Source organism: Mustela nigripes, chromosome 7, assembly GCF_022355385.1.
Source record: "Mustela nigripes isolate SB6536 chromosome 7, MUSNIG.SB6536, whole genome shotgun sequence".
Taxonomy (NCBI): domain Eukaryota; kingdom Metazoa; phylum Chordata; class Mammalia; order Carnivora; family Mustelidae; genus Mustela; species Mustela nigripes.
In genome coordinates, this window is record NC_081563.1 from 21,644,669 (window position 1) to 21,661,490 (window position 16,822).

Consider the following 16,822-nt stretch of genomic DNA (forward strand, 5'->3'; position numbering starts at 1 on the left):
CTTGAATGCACAGAGCTGCACTTATATATATCTAGCTAAAAGCTTTTAAGTATATATATGTAAAACTAATGGAGGTGGGAGCAAGGTCTCAGCTTCCAGTGATGGGGAACACCTCAGGGTCCAAGGGCCATCACTACTGGGATAAGAGGGGAACTCACCAAGAGTTCAAGCTGCCGAGAGACACCCTTGATAGCTTTTAGCATGCTCTCTGTGAGAGCAGCTCTGTGCAAACAAGGGCTTGTAGGCACTCCAAGATCAGCTGCCGTGCCCCAGTCAGACACCTTATCCGCGGATGCAGATTCCTCCCTTCTCCCTTGTAACAAGTCCCTGTGCCCCTCCCCCCAGAGGTGCTTTCCTGAGCACAGACCCAGGGGGAAGCCTTGGGCCATAGGCTTCCTGGCCCAGGATTAACCAGCCTTGTGCTTCTTTGCAGCGGCTTGCCTGTGTCCTGCTCTGAAAATCCCTTGAGCCGGGCACGCAGTTTTAGCACCGGCACGAGTGCTGGGGGCAGCAGCAGCAGCCAGCAAAACTCTCCACAGATGAAGAACTCCCCCAGCTTCCCTTTTCATGGCAGCCGGCCCACAGGGCTGCCAGGCCTGGGCTCCAGCACTCAAAAGGTCAGCCACCGGGTGCTGGGCCCTGTCAGAGGTAAGCCAGTCTGGGAGCCCCTGCAACAGGTGTTCAGTTGTTTGGGGCACTGCTGGGGGAAGTAAGAGCTTGAAGAGACACACTTGGCTGGGACCAAGGGGTCAATCAATAAAATTAGTTTATAGCAGCATCTGCAGCCTTTCCTGCGACCTTGGTGTTCCCTGCGCCACAAGCCCCAGAGCAGTAGAGTGTCTGGCCCAGGCGGGAGGCCTGGGCACCTGGGCTGCGTTCCATGCTGGGGAGCAGGGGGCTTTCCAGGCTAAAACACTAGCTGAAGCAGGGCCATGCTGAAGTGTGGAGGCTCCACGGCAGGGCCGGCGTCAGTCTGTCCTGCTGGGAGCAGCGTGTGTCCTCATGCCGCAAGCCACAGTGCTGTAGGGCCAGAGATCCCTAGCCAAGGTCTCTGTAGGATGAACCTGTTCCTGGCTTCAGAGCCTGCCCCGAAAGTGGTATCAGAAGGATTCTAACCCTTCCAATGAGAAATGGAAGAACTACAGACAGCTTCCGTTTGAGACTTACTGAACAGCAGTCTGGCCCCTTCCAGCGGTGGCCACGGCTGCTCAATAGTGCATCGGTAGCCCTAGGCTGGGCTGGAGGAGACCCTGCCTGATGAGAGTATGGGTTCAGACGTATACCAGGAACTGTGGGCCTTCAGGAAAAAAGAGGAAGGTCAGTGGAGCCATTCCTTGGGAGTGACTCAGACAGTGGGGAGAGACTTGTGCTGCCACTTCTAGAAATACACTAACCACCAAATCAGTACTGTCCGTGGCCTCTGGGCTGGAGAAATCCTGCCAGAGCGTGGAGGCTTGTCAGCTGGAGCTAAGAGTTCTCGGGTCTTCAAGCTGCTCTCGCCCTCGTTAGCGCTTCCCAGGTGCAGACCAGAAGCGCGCACTGGGCCAGTGGCTGTGACAGTCTGACTGCACTAGGTGGGCAGCCCGGGGAGGGAGCAGCTTTGACCAGTGAGACATGATCCCTGACTAGCGACGCCAATACCCCTGCTTATGTTCCAAGCCCCATTCTCTGAGATCCTCCCATCACTGGGACGGCATGCTTTTGTACACTGTGTTTGAAGGACAGATTAAAGTAATACTAATCGTGTATTTAAGTAGCATTAAACAGTGAACAAAATAGTATCACATATATATTTCATCTGATCCTCACGAGGCCCTGTGGGGTTGATGGTATCTCTGTTTCTCTGGTGAGAAAACAGAGGCCGTGGAAGGGGGACTTGTCCAGGAAGCCACAGCTGTTAGTGGCAGCATTAGTCAAGCTTCTTACTATTCAAACTTCCTGTAATTTCTTTGCTTCTTTTCTTTTCTTTTTTCTTTTTTGTCAGCCTCTCATAGCTTTTCACGCATAGCTCCTAGGAAGGAATGTCAGCATCCTAGATTCCCCTTTCCTGACTACAAAAGAGAAAGAGGAAAGATTCCTCTCTAGGTCCAGGTCTTCCCTGGAAGATTCTAGGCAGTTTCTAATCAGTATTTTATTATTATTATTATTTTATTATTATCACCCCAGCCCACCCCAGTGCAGAGTGCTGTGTGAAGCTCCTTCAGTGAGGAACATGTATTCTGTGTCTCCGTTACTTCCCCCAGATAACAGAGAAAAGGTACATACATATTTAGTACTAAGGATTTCCTTACAGGAAACAGACCTAAAAACAGATAGTCAACAGCACATAAAAGCACACACTCGTTATAATAAACACAGGGGGCTTGGGGAGCCACTGTTGTAGATAAACTCAAGAGTAATTAGCCAAAGAATGTTCTGTTGAGAAATGGTTCTGAAGAATGCACGGTAGCATGCGGCCCGACATGGAGATGCCTGACATGAGAATGGGAGCCGGGACTGGCGCTGCTCTGTAGGGAGGACAGGAAGCAGACGTTCCCAGCTGGCTCGAAGGGCCAGGCACAGAAGTTAGGAGAAGAGAGGTAGGAGGAATAAGTTCAAATGTCTCGAAAACAAAGATGAGGAGTTAACTGAGACGTGTGGCAACAATTGTGTGCTCCAGAGAATGATGAGAACGAAAGATTAAGGGGAGAGCAGCCTGTGTGTACTGGGCAGGCGGGGGAGGGGAATCCTCGCTCTAGTTTATACGGGAGATGACTAATGGCTGTACCAGCGTCCGGGAAGGAGAGATGAATATATTTATCAGAAATAGAGGTGGCAGGGTTCAGTGATCGTGGAAGGCCAGACTAAGAACTTCAAGGCTATCAGCTAAAGGAAAGAGTCACGGTGATGTTAAGACATTGTCTGGAAGGAAAAATGTTGAGTTTATTCTAGAGATGCTTGGATGTCATGGTCTATCTATATGGAGATGTCCTGAGGGCAGAAAAAAGAGCCAGCCTGTAGAAAAGGGGACATCAAGGTTGGATCTAGGTGTCACCCACACATACAGGTAAAACAAGTGAGAAGCAAAGTTCTCCCCAGGGGAACGAAGTAAGAAGCAGAACAAAAAGAGCTGTCTCTAGTAAGAGACACCTGAGGACTTGCATCCGTATCTGTAAGACCTGAGAAACTAGGTCTCTAAAGTCATAGAAGGTTGAGAAAAGGGTTACTGAGACCAAGCAGGAATGCTTTAAGGAGGTGAAAGGTCAGAGCGCTGGAATCTCAACTCCAAGTGCTACAGTTTTTGCTGCTTCATCTCCTAAAATCCCTGAGAGGACTGCAGGGTAGGAGAGTGGGCCTGGCTTGAGACAGGGACCTGCAGTGCAGACTGTGGTGCCTACATTGGGCTTCCTCAACCGACCCTCAGAAGAACAGCTTTGTCCGGCTGACCTGCCCTGTAGCTTTGCGCTGTGTCCTGGCTCCACACGTCTGGCTCTTTGGCCCCTGGCACGTCCAGGCATCCTCTGTCCTCCAAGGTAGGAAGAACACACCTCCCGTATCTCCGAGACCTCACTACAAAGCAGCTGAGCCTTCCAAACGCAAAACTGAGATTGTGATTTGACAAATGGGTTTTTTCTGGCTTGTAAATTTATGAGAAAATTTCCACTAATGTATGAAGAACATATCACACTTAACTATAGAACTAATTCATGACTATCCTTTATTGGCCAAAAGAGAGCATGAGATTGTGCTATCCAGAAAACTTCAGAAAAGATCTAAGCAGCCAGCCAGAAACATAAAGCAGAGGTTCAGGGAGCTAGTCTGGCAGGTTCTATCCTCAAGGCTGGAGGGTGACATTTTAGAAGGCCAACCTCTAAGGCAGACTGGGGGAAAATGGGAATGTTCCTGGGACAAAAGGCCGAGAGAGCCTCTGAGGAAGCCCTGACCCCTGCACCCTCCGACTGCAGGGCCGGGAGCTGCTTTACTGCAGTTCCCACAGCTGCAAAGCAGGTCCTGAGCCGCACCTTCCTGTCTCTGTGGTCAGGCTCCATACCAGCGGCCGCAGAAGTGCTCACGGCACCAGCAGCAGCTCTTGCAGCCGAGGAGGGCAAGGTCACAGGAGTAGCTAGTCCATGACTGAGGCAGGGAAGCCCAAAGCCTGCAAGATACTGATACAAAAAAGTTGGTGCCCACAGAGCTCGAAGGCAGGCCTGCGTGGGGACAGTGGATAAATCACTGGCTTCTTCTGTCCTGGGGGGCATAGGACTAAGGGGAGGCCAATGGGCACCCAGGGCTCAGAGTCAGGCCGAGGCCTTCTCGTATCATGCACCCTAGGTGCTTCCCCCAAGTACTGGCCGTGGATTCAGGCAAGTATCTCTCAATAACAACCTGGTCCATCTGGCAGGCCACTAGAGTAAAAGACAAGCGGCAAGGTCAAAAGTGGAAGCTGTCAGCTGGCATCCTTCCACTGTCCTGTCCTCCCTCCTAGCTCTGGCCCTTCCACCTGTGACTCCTAGACCTCTCTCCTGGCCTCTGCCATGGCGTGGTTCAGCTGACGGGCGGCTCTTGGCCGAGCAGCTCAAGCCCCATGGTAAGGGAGATGGACGGAGGAAGAACACTTCTAGCACCATCCCGCTTGTACTGTTTCTGCTGCATCTGGATTACAGCTTACTTGAGGGCAGGACATGTCTCCTAACACATCTATTTATTCCCTTAGCACCTAGCACTTACTAAATGAGCACCAAATACTTGTTGAATGAATAAAAGGCAAGAAGTGGGGAGCCGAATAAATGTTGGTCTCACCTTCCCACCCTTCAGAGGGTATCAGTGAGGTCTGTAATGATACCAGTGACTCACTAAGGGTGCTACACAGAGGGACAGTTCCAAAGAGGTCTCGATGGGGATGATGCTAGACCCAGGCCCAAGTCAGAGAACTGCTCCTCGAAGTTGTGAGACCTTTAGACTATCCATTCTAACTCCTGCCCTGGAAAGGGCAGTCCCCCTCTATCTCAGACCCTCACCCCAAGATTAACCAAACCCTCCCAGAATGAAATCTCTGGCTGATTACCATAAAAATTCAGTCTCACAACTGCTGGAAGCAAAGCTGATTCACATAGCCCTCTGCACTCAGCCTTAAGCCACTGACTACAGCTCAGAACCAAGAAATAACGGAGCTGGGGCTCCTCCCTTAAATCCTCTCAGTGGGGACCGAGTAAGCCTGGATTATACCAGGAGCCAGAAGTCAAAACACAAGAAACTGGGCTGTATGCTCACACTGCCAGTTTACAGGCAGGCCTGGCCAGGTTTTCAGACCATCTAAGTGAGTTAAAATGTGATCTTTAAATGCCTTATCCTTTCCATATTAGGCCCCTCTCCTAAACCGTAGTGGTCTCACTAGATGGGGCAGGATTCTCTCATTAGGGGCAGGATTCTCGAGTCATTATCTGTTGTATCTTTCCCAGAATACCTACATTCACACAGTTTTTACGTCATATGCCTATTTTGCTTCATACGTTCCTGAATATTTCTGTTTTTGCTGCAACCTACAAATGTCCCAAAGGCTTTCATTCGCTTTCCTACCTTTCCTGGGATAGGTAAGGTATGACAGGTGAGGGGATAGGCGAGGCTTCATCCTTTAACATGGTTTCAGCATCCCCCTATGTATAGGTAAGGTATTCCTCGGAGCCTCTAAAAACTCACTGTTTCCATCCTTGATCAAGTTCAGGTTCATTTCTGCCTATTACATAGTGTCATCTGGACATCATCCTGATATCACCGTTTTACTGAGGATTTACCTAGGCCTGGGTTCTAAGTCATTGGTGGTGGGTAACACCTCAGGTTATTTGACTGTGGTCAAGTCTCTAACTTCTGTTATCTTTCACTGCTGTGTCACCTCTTAATAGCACCCCAGTCTGTTTGTTGTTGTTGTTTATTGATGTAGAATTGACAGGTCTGGTTCTTTTTGACTCTTGGCTGCAGCTGGTAACTAGCCTCTCAACAGACTTCTCAAAGCTAATAGCTTCTGTCCTGAAATCTCTCCCTTTTTCCTATTGCTTATTCATCTAAGTATCAATTTTTAAAAATCTGGGTTGGGACTTCCAAAATTAGCCTTGCCCCTGCTAGCTACTGCTCAGGATAGCTGGACAAGTTACTGTCACCTACTTCCTGAATTAGAGGTGTCTTCCATCTAATACATGTTGCTCTGTTAGGGCCCAACTGGCATCCTGGGACCTCCACTGACTTCAGCTCCATGAAGGTTAATAGTCCATTTGGTCTGAGAGCATGTTGGCACCTACTGTCCTTCGTGATGAGGAAGGACCTGCCAAACCCAAAAGCTTCCCCACCCACCCCAGCCACCATCTGCTCTCAGAGCTCGTAGCAATGAGGCTTTCGCCATTAAGGATTGGGCCAGAGAGCTGCCACACAGGGTTGTAAACCTGTGTCCTTAAGCTCAGAGATTACTGAATCGGCCTGTAGTCTGTAGGATGTCTGCTACCCAGGAAAATGAAACCTTTACTAAAGTCTCTGGTTTTCTAGGCAGAATTATGTACGCACTGGGATATATGGACTGGAAAAGACAAAATCTCTATACTCAAGAGAGGCAGGTTTCAGCAGAATACCAGTTAAGATTTACTGACTACTATGTGCCAAACACAATTCTTAAGTACTTTAGGTGACTAACTTACTTCATTAAGGGGACAAAAACCATAAACAATTACAAGTCAAGTGAACAAAGGACAATGAAGGGAGGGGAACAGTTAATTCAAGCTGTGATGGTCAGGGAGGATACACCGAGGTGACATTTGAGATGGGACATGTAAAGTTTAACCAGAAGAAATAGTCCTTGTAGAGGAACCAGAGGGCTCGCTGCCCCAGGGGCAACAGCAGAGGGTATGAAGGATCAAGTCAGCATCCTACCAAGGATTGGTAGACTGGAGTCACAGCCGGCGGAGCTCTGAAGGCCATGTTAAAAGGTTGAGACTTCATCCTTTAAAAGACCTTTAGTATCTCCCCCTGGCCTGAACCAAATGATTTTTCATCAGGTCTAGGTTTTGGAATAATTTCTGACACGAGCATGAAAGATGGATTGTAAAAGGTTACAGATTCAAGCTAGGACAACAGCAGGGCATTTTTTCCAAAAGCCTAATCAGAGAGAGACTTGTATCTGGACACAGGCCACGGCAAGGTTCTCCTTTGAAGGAGGAATCCAAGCAAAGGCAGAAGCAGTGTTTTCCACATTTTGTTAAACACAAATCAAAATGTAAGCAAGGAGTCAAAAGATGAAACAGGGTTTCGAGCCCATTTTTCATCAAGATAAGAAAACCAAAAGGAAGGATGGGAGAAAGTGAGTTTTGCTGGAGTCGGGAGAGACTAGCAGGGAGAGAAGCTAATGGACACTGACCTGTAGCTCTGCAGAAATGGCCGGAGAGCAGCCTGAGAGTTTAGAGTATGCAGAGCAGGAAAGGACCAAAGGTAGAATTGGGAGGGGGTTGTGGGCACTGGTATTTGGGGTCAGGAAGAGCAAACAAAGAGGGGCAGTTAAGAGGTGGGAGAACCTAGAGGAGCCGTGTTTCAGAAGCCCAGCTCAGTAACTTCTCTGCTGGGAAAGAACTGAACTGTTCAGAAATGGACAGGTGAATGAGGTTGTTTAGCCCCAGAGAGGTGGATGAGGGCTGGCTGTGGCCTGGGTAACCGGAATAAATGTCACAAGACTTCCTACCCATCTGAGATTTACCTCTGAAGGGGGCTGCTGGTGTGAGGACAAGCTTGACAGCCGGCATCTTCTGAGCAGGGGGCACAGCAGGGCGGTGGGGTGCCAGGGCCTCGCTTATTTGCCCGTTTCTCTCCTGTGTCCCTTCCACTCAGAGCCCCGAAGCCAGGACAGGAGACGGCGGCAGCAGCCACTGACCCATCGCCCTACTTCAAGCAGCCTGGCCCCATCCCTAAATCTTGCCCCCGGTTCTAGCCTGGCCTCTTCACCCAGCATGGGCTCCTGTCTGCCCAGTTCACTCAGCATATCAGGTCTGTACCCACTGCCACCGAAATCCGGGTGGACTAGCCTTGGATCTTGCCACAGAGGTTATAGACCAGGCTCCCTACTAGGCTTAAACCAGCCCCTTCGGCTCCCTTGCCCCCTGACCTAGACTTCTTTCTTGACTTGATGTAATGCAGCCCTCCGCACACCAGGAACATCGGTTACCCTCCTGGATTATCCTAGACCCCTAAGCACCTATGCCCTTGTACAGGAAGCTGGAAACTATCTTTGTAGAATAAAATAAGTTACCATTCCTTGAGCGTCTACAATGAGGCAGGCACTGCTCTAATTCTCATTTTCATAGCTGAACATCCCGAGTGCCTGCTAGTTTGAGCTGCCTCACTCCAGGAGCTGGGCAACATTAGACAAAACTGAATGAAATAGGCATGGGCCTTTCACTTGTCAGCATGGCAAATGCTGTGTAACCACATCATCCACATAAAACCCAGGCCACCTGCTCTCCTGTAAGTTACACCCCCGCTGTGTAGAGGACCGGATGGGAATGAGTCCTAAGACTCCAGCCCAACATCTTTTAACTCCCTCAGTGCCCATAACTCCCAACCTATCAGTTCTCTTCAATGGTAGCCCTCAATCCACCTTCTTGGCTACTGACTTGATCCTTAAACACTTACCCATCTGGATGGGATAGGCTCTAAGCTCTAGACTTTCAGAATGGTTCAGCTTGATGGGCTCCAATTCAAGATCCAAGTTGCTACTGCAGCCCTTGGACCAGACTAGAACATGCCATGCTTCTTAAGCAGGGGCCATTTTGCCTACTAGGGAACATGTGGCAATGTCTAAAGACATTTTTAGTGGTTACAGTGGAGATGGGGCAGGGGAAGAAGGGCTATCTAGTGGGTAGAGGCCAGGAATGCTGCTTGACATTCTACAATGCACAAGACAGCCCCCCACAACAAAGAATTATCCAGCCCAAAATGTCAGTATTGCCAATACTGAGAAAAGCCTAAAGAAATTTGCCTCTTCTCCATGGTCCCCTACCCTGATATGTTTCCTTTGTTCCCTAGGGAGCAGCTGCTCACTCCTGTCCTCAGGGGACAAGCCAGAGGCTGTCATGGTGATTGGGAAAGGGCTGCTAGGACCTCGGATTCCCTGTATCAGGACACGAATGCAGGTAACATTTCTGGGTCTTCCCCAGCCCAATTCTGGCAGAGCCCAGCAAGGCACTATACATCTGGGCAGTGGGAGGGAAAATGCTCAGCACTGCTCTAAGCCTCTCCCCTCGACTGTATCAGAAAGCTGCTCTCGTGCCTGAGTGCCTCTGTCTGTCCATTGCCCCCAGTCCCTTCAGCCAGGTTTCTTGCTTGCTTCCAACCCATGTCCCTGCCAGCTATTCCTCAACCTCAGCCTGCTAGCTTTGGCTTTGCCTGCCCCTGCCCTTAGCTTCTCCTCTCTTTCTGCCCAGACCTGCCCGAGGAGAGTTCCCGCCAGGAGGGGTCCCGGATTCCCCAGGTAACACATCTGGTTGCTGCTCCTAAGAACAGCTGTGCCACCGACTCCAATTCAGTCCAGATCCCCACGCTAAGTTGGCTAAAGCTGGGTACAGGCAGAGACTGGATGGGTGAAACCTAAGCTGCTCTGGCAGGGGCTGAGGCACAGAAGGCTCCAAGGGAGATGTACCGATTCTCCAGTTGCTTTCCATACACTGTTTCTCTATTTTGCCAGATGTTAGCCATGATACAACCATGGAGGTTAAATGCTGGATCCCTCTGCCTCTCCTAGTTAAGTAAGACTAGGAATCATAGACTGAACCCAAGAATTCTCTAGCTGTGACCCTGCCTTACCTTCTCAGCCAGGGACAGTACCCAGAAATTCAAGGTCCCAATACCTATGTTGACTCCTATACTACATTCTTACACATGGAAACTCTAAAAGCAAACCCAGAAGCAAAACAGTTCATGGAAGAATCCAGCCTCTTAGCCCACCCCCTATCCATACAGGCTAGGCCCAGGTTGGGCCGGGGCTCACCGCCGACTCGCAGAGGGATGAGCGGCTCTTCCGGCCCCACATCCCCTATACCCCGCACCAGAGAGAGCAGTGAGCCGGAGCCGGGACCCCACTCTGCAGCAGGGTGAGCACCCGGGTCCAATCCCTCACCCCACCTCACTTCTATTCCTTCATTCCCATCTCTGCCATTCAGGATCATTTTCTTCTCTCTCTACTCCCTCTGGCCCCCAAAAGACTAAAGGTACTTTCATTAAGAATCTTGATTGTTTTCCATCATGGCCTCAGTCCTTCCTCCAAACAGACAAGAAAACCACTTCTTGTTAGCGCCTAAGGCCTCAGAGCTGGTCCATTCCAGCATTGGCCCACTATACAATGCTCAACCCCTCTATCCTTACCCATCTCACCTTTCCCATCTCCCAGCCCCTAGCGAACAGAGCAGAAGAGGGGCAGAGTTTTCACAACCCTGATTCCTCTCTCTTCTCTGTTGCAGGCTGCCTCAGGCCGGGCCCCCACGGCCCCGCTCTGCCCCTGCCTTTTCTCCTATTTCCTGTAGTCTATCTGACTCCCAGTCCCGGATTTGTTACAACGGGGGGCCCTTGGGCCAACCTGAGGTTTGTTTTGTCCCTAAATCTCCCCCACTCACTGTTTCTCCCCGGGTCTGATGCCTCAATCTTCATGCCCAGTATACAGCCCCAAGATGGGAACACAGTGAGAAATGTGCTAGTCCCCTCCCTCAGCTGTTGATTCCATGTGACAACCTACTCCTTGGAATGCCAGCCACCCTCTTCTGAGGCATCGCAGAGCATCACCTTGAGATAGAACAAAGCAGGAACCTGTTACCCCATCCCTCCCTCCATAGCACAAGATTTTGGGACCACAAAAAAATATATCTATATTTTTATATTGGGGGGAGGGAGTAGAAAAGAAACCCCTATACTGGGCCCTACACAGTGGCAGCTTCTTGTTCCATAGGGTTAAGGAAGACTTTGAGGAAATAAAAGTTGTTTGAAAAAATCCAGGTGTAGTTGCTTTGTATGTTGTGATGGGTAGAAGGGTGAAGTGAAGTGTGAAGGCCCCTCATACCCTCCATCTTGCCTCAGACTATGTCCTGGAACCCTAGAAAAGAGGGGGAAAGACCTGAGGTAAGGAAAATGCTGCAGCTTTCCGCTGGGGAAATCCTTCAGGCATCAGCTCTCATCCAGCCTGTCCCCCCTTTACATTTTTGACCCACACTTAAGGTTCCCCCCACCCCCACCTTTCCCTAGGGCTTGGGTCTATAGTAACCAACTGCTCACTCAGGGCCCCTTACCCCAGAACACGGAAATAGAATTCTGCATCTTTACAACCACACACACGCGCACACACACGCACCAATTCTGTCTTAATAAAAGCCTAAACAACCTTAGAGAAGTGAGGACTACTTAAGAGAAGAGTCCAAATGCTTATCCTCGGATGGCATCCTCAGTACCTTTATTCCTACCGGTGTCCGTGCCTCCTTGTAGCCAAACCCCCAACTTGGGCATAGGGGTACCATGAAGACGGGGGCTGAGAATTAGAAAACTCACCCCCATTCTAGCAGGGAGCAGTTTAAGGGGGAGAGGGCAGGGCACTGCAAGGCTCTCCCTACTGTGTGCGAATAAAGGGGCTCAATTCTGGACTGTATTATGCTTGGCCCGACACTTTCTGATTTGAAGTTTCGAACCCTGCAGGCCCTGGCGCGGCCTCGCCACTCCACTCTCCGGGGGCTGGGCGCTAAGCCCCGGACCGTTACCTGGGGCGGAGAAAGCGCCACTTTCATTCCTGCTTCTTGGGATTGTTGACGGCCACGTAGTGATAGAGAACGACAAGCAGGAAGAGCGACACGCCCAGCATGTTGGCGAAGATGGCGAGCTGCACGTCTGTGATCATCCTGCGGAGAAGAGGAGGGACTGAGCCTGAGGCCCGCGCACTCCTCGCCCAGGCCAGGACCCGTCCTCGCCCCCAGGGCCAGCCACCGCCGAAGCGCCGGGGAGCGCGCCTGCGTGCCTCTCACCTAATCAGCTGCGTTCCCCGCGGTGCGGTCTGCGTACGAGCTGGAGGTAAGAGTCCCGGCCCGGAAGTCGGTAGCGCAAGCGCAAGCCCAAACCGGGCACTTCCGGCCTGGCAGCTGGGCCGGAACCGGCTCTCTAGCCTCGCCGTCTCGCTTGCTCCCCGCCTCGCATCTCAAGGGGCGGAGCGCTGGGCGGGGCTACGGAGGGGCGGCCCCCGTAGGGGGCGGGGCGGGCGACCCGCAGACGCGCGCCCGGGGCTGGCGGGGCGCAGCTGGCTGCAGCTGGCAGCCGCTGGCGCGGCAGGGGCCAGCGCAGAACCGTGGCCACCCACCCGGAGCTCGGCGGTGGGCTAGGGCGAGGGTGCGGCGGCATGGCTGGGTGAGAGGCTCGGCCTGACCTCCAGACTCCGACTCCCTTTCCTGCCTGGCCCCCCGCGCAGCTGCCCATCCTCCGCTTCCCGGCTCGGCCCAGCCAGGTGCTTCCTTTAGGCCCTGCCCTCTGGGTGCCCTCCCTGGCCCCGGCAGCGAAAGGGTTGGTGAGCGGCGGCTCAGAATGGGGAGAGAACTGGGGCGGCCGGGTGCCCCTCTTCTCAGCGCCCGCCTTTTTGCCCACGGCCGCCAAGTGGCAGGATCCTGCCTGTGATCTGAACAGTGCCTCCCTAACTCGGGCTCACTCCCCCCACCCCACCCCCGGAGGTGGGCGTCGGAAATGGGGCGGACCCTCCCGGAATCAAAACCCGAACGGTGGGACTTGAGCCAAGTGGGAAATCACCCCCCGGATGTGAGGGAGGGGGGTGGGGGGGAAGGGCTGGGACGAGCAAGAGAGGTTGTGGGTTCTGAGCACAGTGGATCACTGAGGAGAAAATGACTGTGGGTAGATGTCTGAGGGTCTCTGGTGAGGGGAGAGGCCCTGGAGCTCTACAGTCCTCTGCCCCAGGGAGATCCTGTTCCCCCCTCACTGCTTGCTTTCCCTCAGCTTCACCATAAAAGGGAACGGCATGGAGCCAGGCTGGGGCCGGGGGCTGGGCTGTTTCTCTGGAGCTGTCAGGGGTAATGGAAGCCAGTTGCTTTGCGGTGGAGGGGGGCCAGGACTCAAGGGACGCCTCTGCTTCTCTGAGCCAAGGAAAACTACAGGAGCTGCTATGGGACTGGAACAGCTGGGGCAGGGGACCGTCTGCTGCCTGTGTGCACCATGAGCCAGGGGTGCACTAGCTCAGAGCTGGCTTCCCTGGCCTAGGACCATCAGTTCGTCCTCTGTGCTCCAGCCCAATGACTCCTAAGCTCAGTCTCTGCCTTTAGCAGTCTGTAATTCCCCTGGCCTCCCCCATTTCACCCCCGAGCCTCCAGCCAGTATTTCCCAGAAGTTTCCTATTTAAAATCCCAAGCCCATGTCCCCTCCACATAATAGTGAAACCCCAGGGGTGTACTTTCCTCATACATCTCTCAGAGAGTGGTCTGTTCCCAGCTCTGCTCTGGGAGAATGAGGGTCTAGGTCTTAAAGGATTACACACATTATGCTTTGTGGCTCCTGGAAATTTGAAGCAGATCCAAGTCCAACCAGACACTTAGATCTACTGTTAAGACAGAACTAGACCCTGGAAAGTCAACTTTCTAGACTGCAAATGGCATGAGGAGAGGCCTTGGAAGTGCTTCAGATTTCCAAGGCTGTCCTGAAACAACTGACCATAGACATTCAGAGCTGAAGAGGGCCTTCAAGAACATGTTACAAAGAAGGAAACTGAGGCCCAGGATTCTACAAGTGGTTTGAAACTGTCACCTTGATCCACTTTCCTCTATTCCACACTCTGTATCCCACTATGGATGTAGTGGGTTGGTTATCCTAGGGTCAGGGACAGGAGGAAAAGGATTTGTTTTAGAACCATCCAGAAATATCCTTCACCTCCCAGAAAGCGCTGTGCCTAGGTCAGCGACTCTTTATCAGCCTTGAATAGGTCATTTGGCCTACTGCCCGGAGGAACTGAAATTAAAAATGGTCCCCAGGACTAAACTAGACTCAGCTAAGAATTAACAAAGCTTGAAAAGAGCTTGGGTGGAAAATTATGTGTGGGAAGTGAGACCAGCGAAGCCTCACCCTTGGTGGAATTGGAGGAGGGAGAGAATTTGGGGGAGGGGCACATGTGGAGCTTAATCCCTGCAATTAGTATGACATTTTCAAGGAGAAGACATGAGTTTAGGATTAGGCTGGGGAGTGAAAAAGCAACAAGACCCGGGAAAGGGGTCTTTCAGAGGGTGGCTCTGAAAATATTATACCTGTGGGAAGGGTTGGAAGGAAAAGGAAAATTTGAGGTTGAGCAGGAGTGGACTTTGCTCCGGAGTCCCCACAAGCTTGAATTCCCATCTACATCTACGTTTGCATAAACCAAGGCCCGATTCCCATTGCTTTCCTTTTTTACCTCCCAATATTCAGTCCTCTGACAGAAGGCGTTAGACATGAAATGCTCCTTGCCGTCGGCACCCCTGCTCTCCCAGCCTCCAAGCGTGAGCTTGTTGCTCAGCTACTGCTGGCCGACTGAAGGTGTCAGTTGCCCCGTATAGCCAAGATTTCCCACTGGCACTAGACCCTTGAAAATCCCTTATCTTGGAAAGGTTATAAAATACATCTTGTCCTAGTGCCCCTAAGGACTTGGCCATTTTTTTTTTTTTTAAAGATTTTATTTATTTATTTATTTATTTGACAGAGAGAGAGGGATCACAAGTAGGCAGAGAGGCAGGCAGAGAGGAGGAAGCGGGCTCCTTGATGAGCAGAGAGCCCGATGTGGGGCTCGATCCCAGGACCCTGAGATCATGTCCTGAGCTGAAGGCAGAGGCTTAACCCTCTGAGCCACCCAGGCACCCCAAATGTGGTCATTTTTGATCTCAGGAATTCTCTTGCCAATTGCTTCGGAAATCTGTAGCTGTTCACCAATACCACCACCACCGCCGCCGCCACCGCCAGTGCATTTTCTCTAACCTTCGTCTCCAGTTGGGGCCTGCTTGCCCAACACCTCAGGCCTCCCCAGTGAACCCAGAGCCACTGATTTATTTGAGGTATCACAAACATTCATGTTAGCCCCTAGGTCTTGGCTCCTAATTACAGGCCTGAATGAAATTTTAACCTACAGCAGTGGTATTTCAAAGCCAACATTTTTGGCTTGACACACTTAAAATACAACAGATTTTTAAACTGAAGGGAGGCACCCATTTAAACTTCAGGAATGAGTGACAACCAGGCAGTGGCAAGATGGTTGGGATGAACTTTCAGGTTGTCAGAGGCCCCCTGAAGGGGGGGGGGGCAAGAACTGAGAAAGAAAACTCAACAGCAGCATCGAGGGCAACCTGAAGCAGGTTGCCTTCGTCTCAGTATCAGGGCCAGAGCCAGGGCCTAGAGCCAATGCAGAGACCAGGGCTACACTGCAACCTTCCACTGACAGCAGTTCTTGAATCAGGATCTCCTGGGTCTGTTTCTTTCAAGCCTCCCTGTGTGCCAATCCCTCCACTCCTAAGGGGCAGCCACAAATTTCTATTTCCATGGATTCCAGCATTCACTTTCACCATCCTTTCTTTTTGCCAACATGTCTCCCAGTCACCAAGATCACATACAGGACCATCGGACCTCAGAGACAGCTCCCACAGAGTCACAATGAAGATTCAGTGGCCTCCTTTCTCATGGCTTCCAACTATTGCCCTGCAGATGGTTCCCAGAAGCAAGATCCACATCTCTGACCATCTCCTGGACACTTACTGCCACCGACTATGTTATTCTCATCTTAAAACTCAGTATGTCCAGACTAAGGTCTGCTCATCGTCTCAACTTCCCCATCCTGGCTCAAAACCCAGAATCCTCTGCGATGTCTCCCTTCCTCTGGCCCCTCATTACCCACGCAGTCCCCAAGCAACCACAGCCTTCTGTTTCCAGGCTGCTTCACTCTGCTGTTGCAGAATGGCGAAGGCACCTCAGACAGTAGCCGGCAGACCTCCGGCGGAGTCATGGCCTTGGTTCTCAGGGATAACACTTCTCAAAGGAGGAGCTGGAACTCCTCCTTGTGCCCAAAACCCTGCCCATTGCCCTTGCCTGCCATGTTTTCTTTCTGAAGGAAGGCCTGTCAGGCTCCTACTCAAACACTTGTAATCCAAGCTCTTAACCAGTCATCTGGGCCTTTCCCCAATTTTTCCACAACTGACTTCTCTGACTTTCTGTCCCATTTCTTCCTGACACAAATAAGAGCTCTTACTAAGCATTTTCCGTGTGCCAGGCACTATTCTAAATGCTTTACCTGTATTAACTCTATCCTCACAAACTTAGGAAGGAGGGCGCTGTTAGGATTCCCCCGTTGAGGAATGAGAAAACTGAGGCGGCATTCCCCCAGCCTGCACTCTCTCCCCTCCCCCATCTCAGTGCTTCACTTTTTTACCCCAACACTGCTTAGCCTCTCTCTCTCTTCCAGCGGCTCTGCTCTGACTCCCCGGAGCATCCAGCTGTCTTTCCCCTCCCCCTGTGCAGCTTGGCACGATGTCTGTCCTGCTTTGTGTTGCTTGTTTTGGTGCCTGTGTCCCATCCCCATGGTCCCAGGTGCTCCTTCCGGAGTGTTCCCCATGCCTTTGCTCCCTGGGGGCGTCCGCACAGCACGCTCACCTCCCTTCTGTCTGGTACTTCTGCTTGGAGCTTGTAAGCAAGCACCCCACCGCACAGGGACACCTGGGCCTGAGCACAGAGCTGAGGCCAGATGGTGACGGAGAGGGCGGGGGCAGCTGACCGATTCAGACTGCTCTGAGAGGAGCTTTTGGGTCCGGCTGATGGTTGAGTGTGACTGAGACCC

At 51.7% G+C, this 16,822-nt stretch overlaps 2 protein-coding genes across 5 annotated transcripts in view; one reads left to right on the plus strand and one right to left on the minus strand.

Annotated features, from left to right (window-relative positions):
• Window positions 1–10,773, plus strand: part of AGBL5 (AGBL carboxypeptidase 5) — a 17,744-nt gene extending 6,971 nt beyond the window's left edge. For 2 of the 4 annotated variants that reach the window (XM_059405298.1, XM_059405299.1), the window contains exons 11-15: window positions 434–648; window positions 7,843–7,998; window positions 9,037–9,143; window positions 9,970–10,100; window positions 10,467–10,773. In XM_059405298.1, the coding sequence (XP_059261281.1) occupies window positions 434–648; window positions 7,843–7,998; window positions 9,037–9,143; window positions 9,970–10,100; window positions 10,467–10,638 (781 nt within the window). In that variant the 3' untranslated portion in view covers window positions 10,639–10,773. Of the gene's footprint in view, window positions 1–433; window positions 649–7,842; window positions 7,999–9,036; window positions 9,144–9,434; window positions 9,482–9,969; window positions 10,101–10,466 lie in introns of those variants that run through there. The other 2 variants (XM_059405300.1, XM_059405301.1) reach the window with 2 other exon arrangements.
• An 88-nt stretch (window positions 10,774–10,861) lies between these two features.
• OST4 (oligosaccharyltransferase complex subunit 4, non-catalytic) lies at window positions 10,862–12,116 on the minus strand. Its single transcript, XM_059405302.1, has 3 exons — window positions 12,009–12,116; window positions 11,748–11,885; window positions 10,862–11,092 (listed from the first exon to the last, which is right to left on the minus strand). Exon 2 carries the CDS (start codon window positions 11,882–11,884, stop codon window positions 11,771–11,773), a length of 114 nt encoding a protein of 37 aa, XP_059261285.1. The 5' UTR covers window position 11,885; window positions 12,009–12,116; the 3' UTR covers window positions 10,862–11,092; window positions 11,748–11,770.
• Window positions 12,117–16,822: the final 4,706 nt, after the last annotated feature.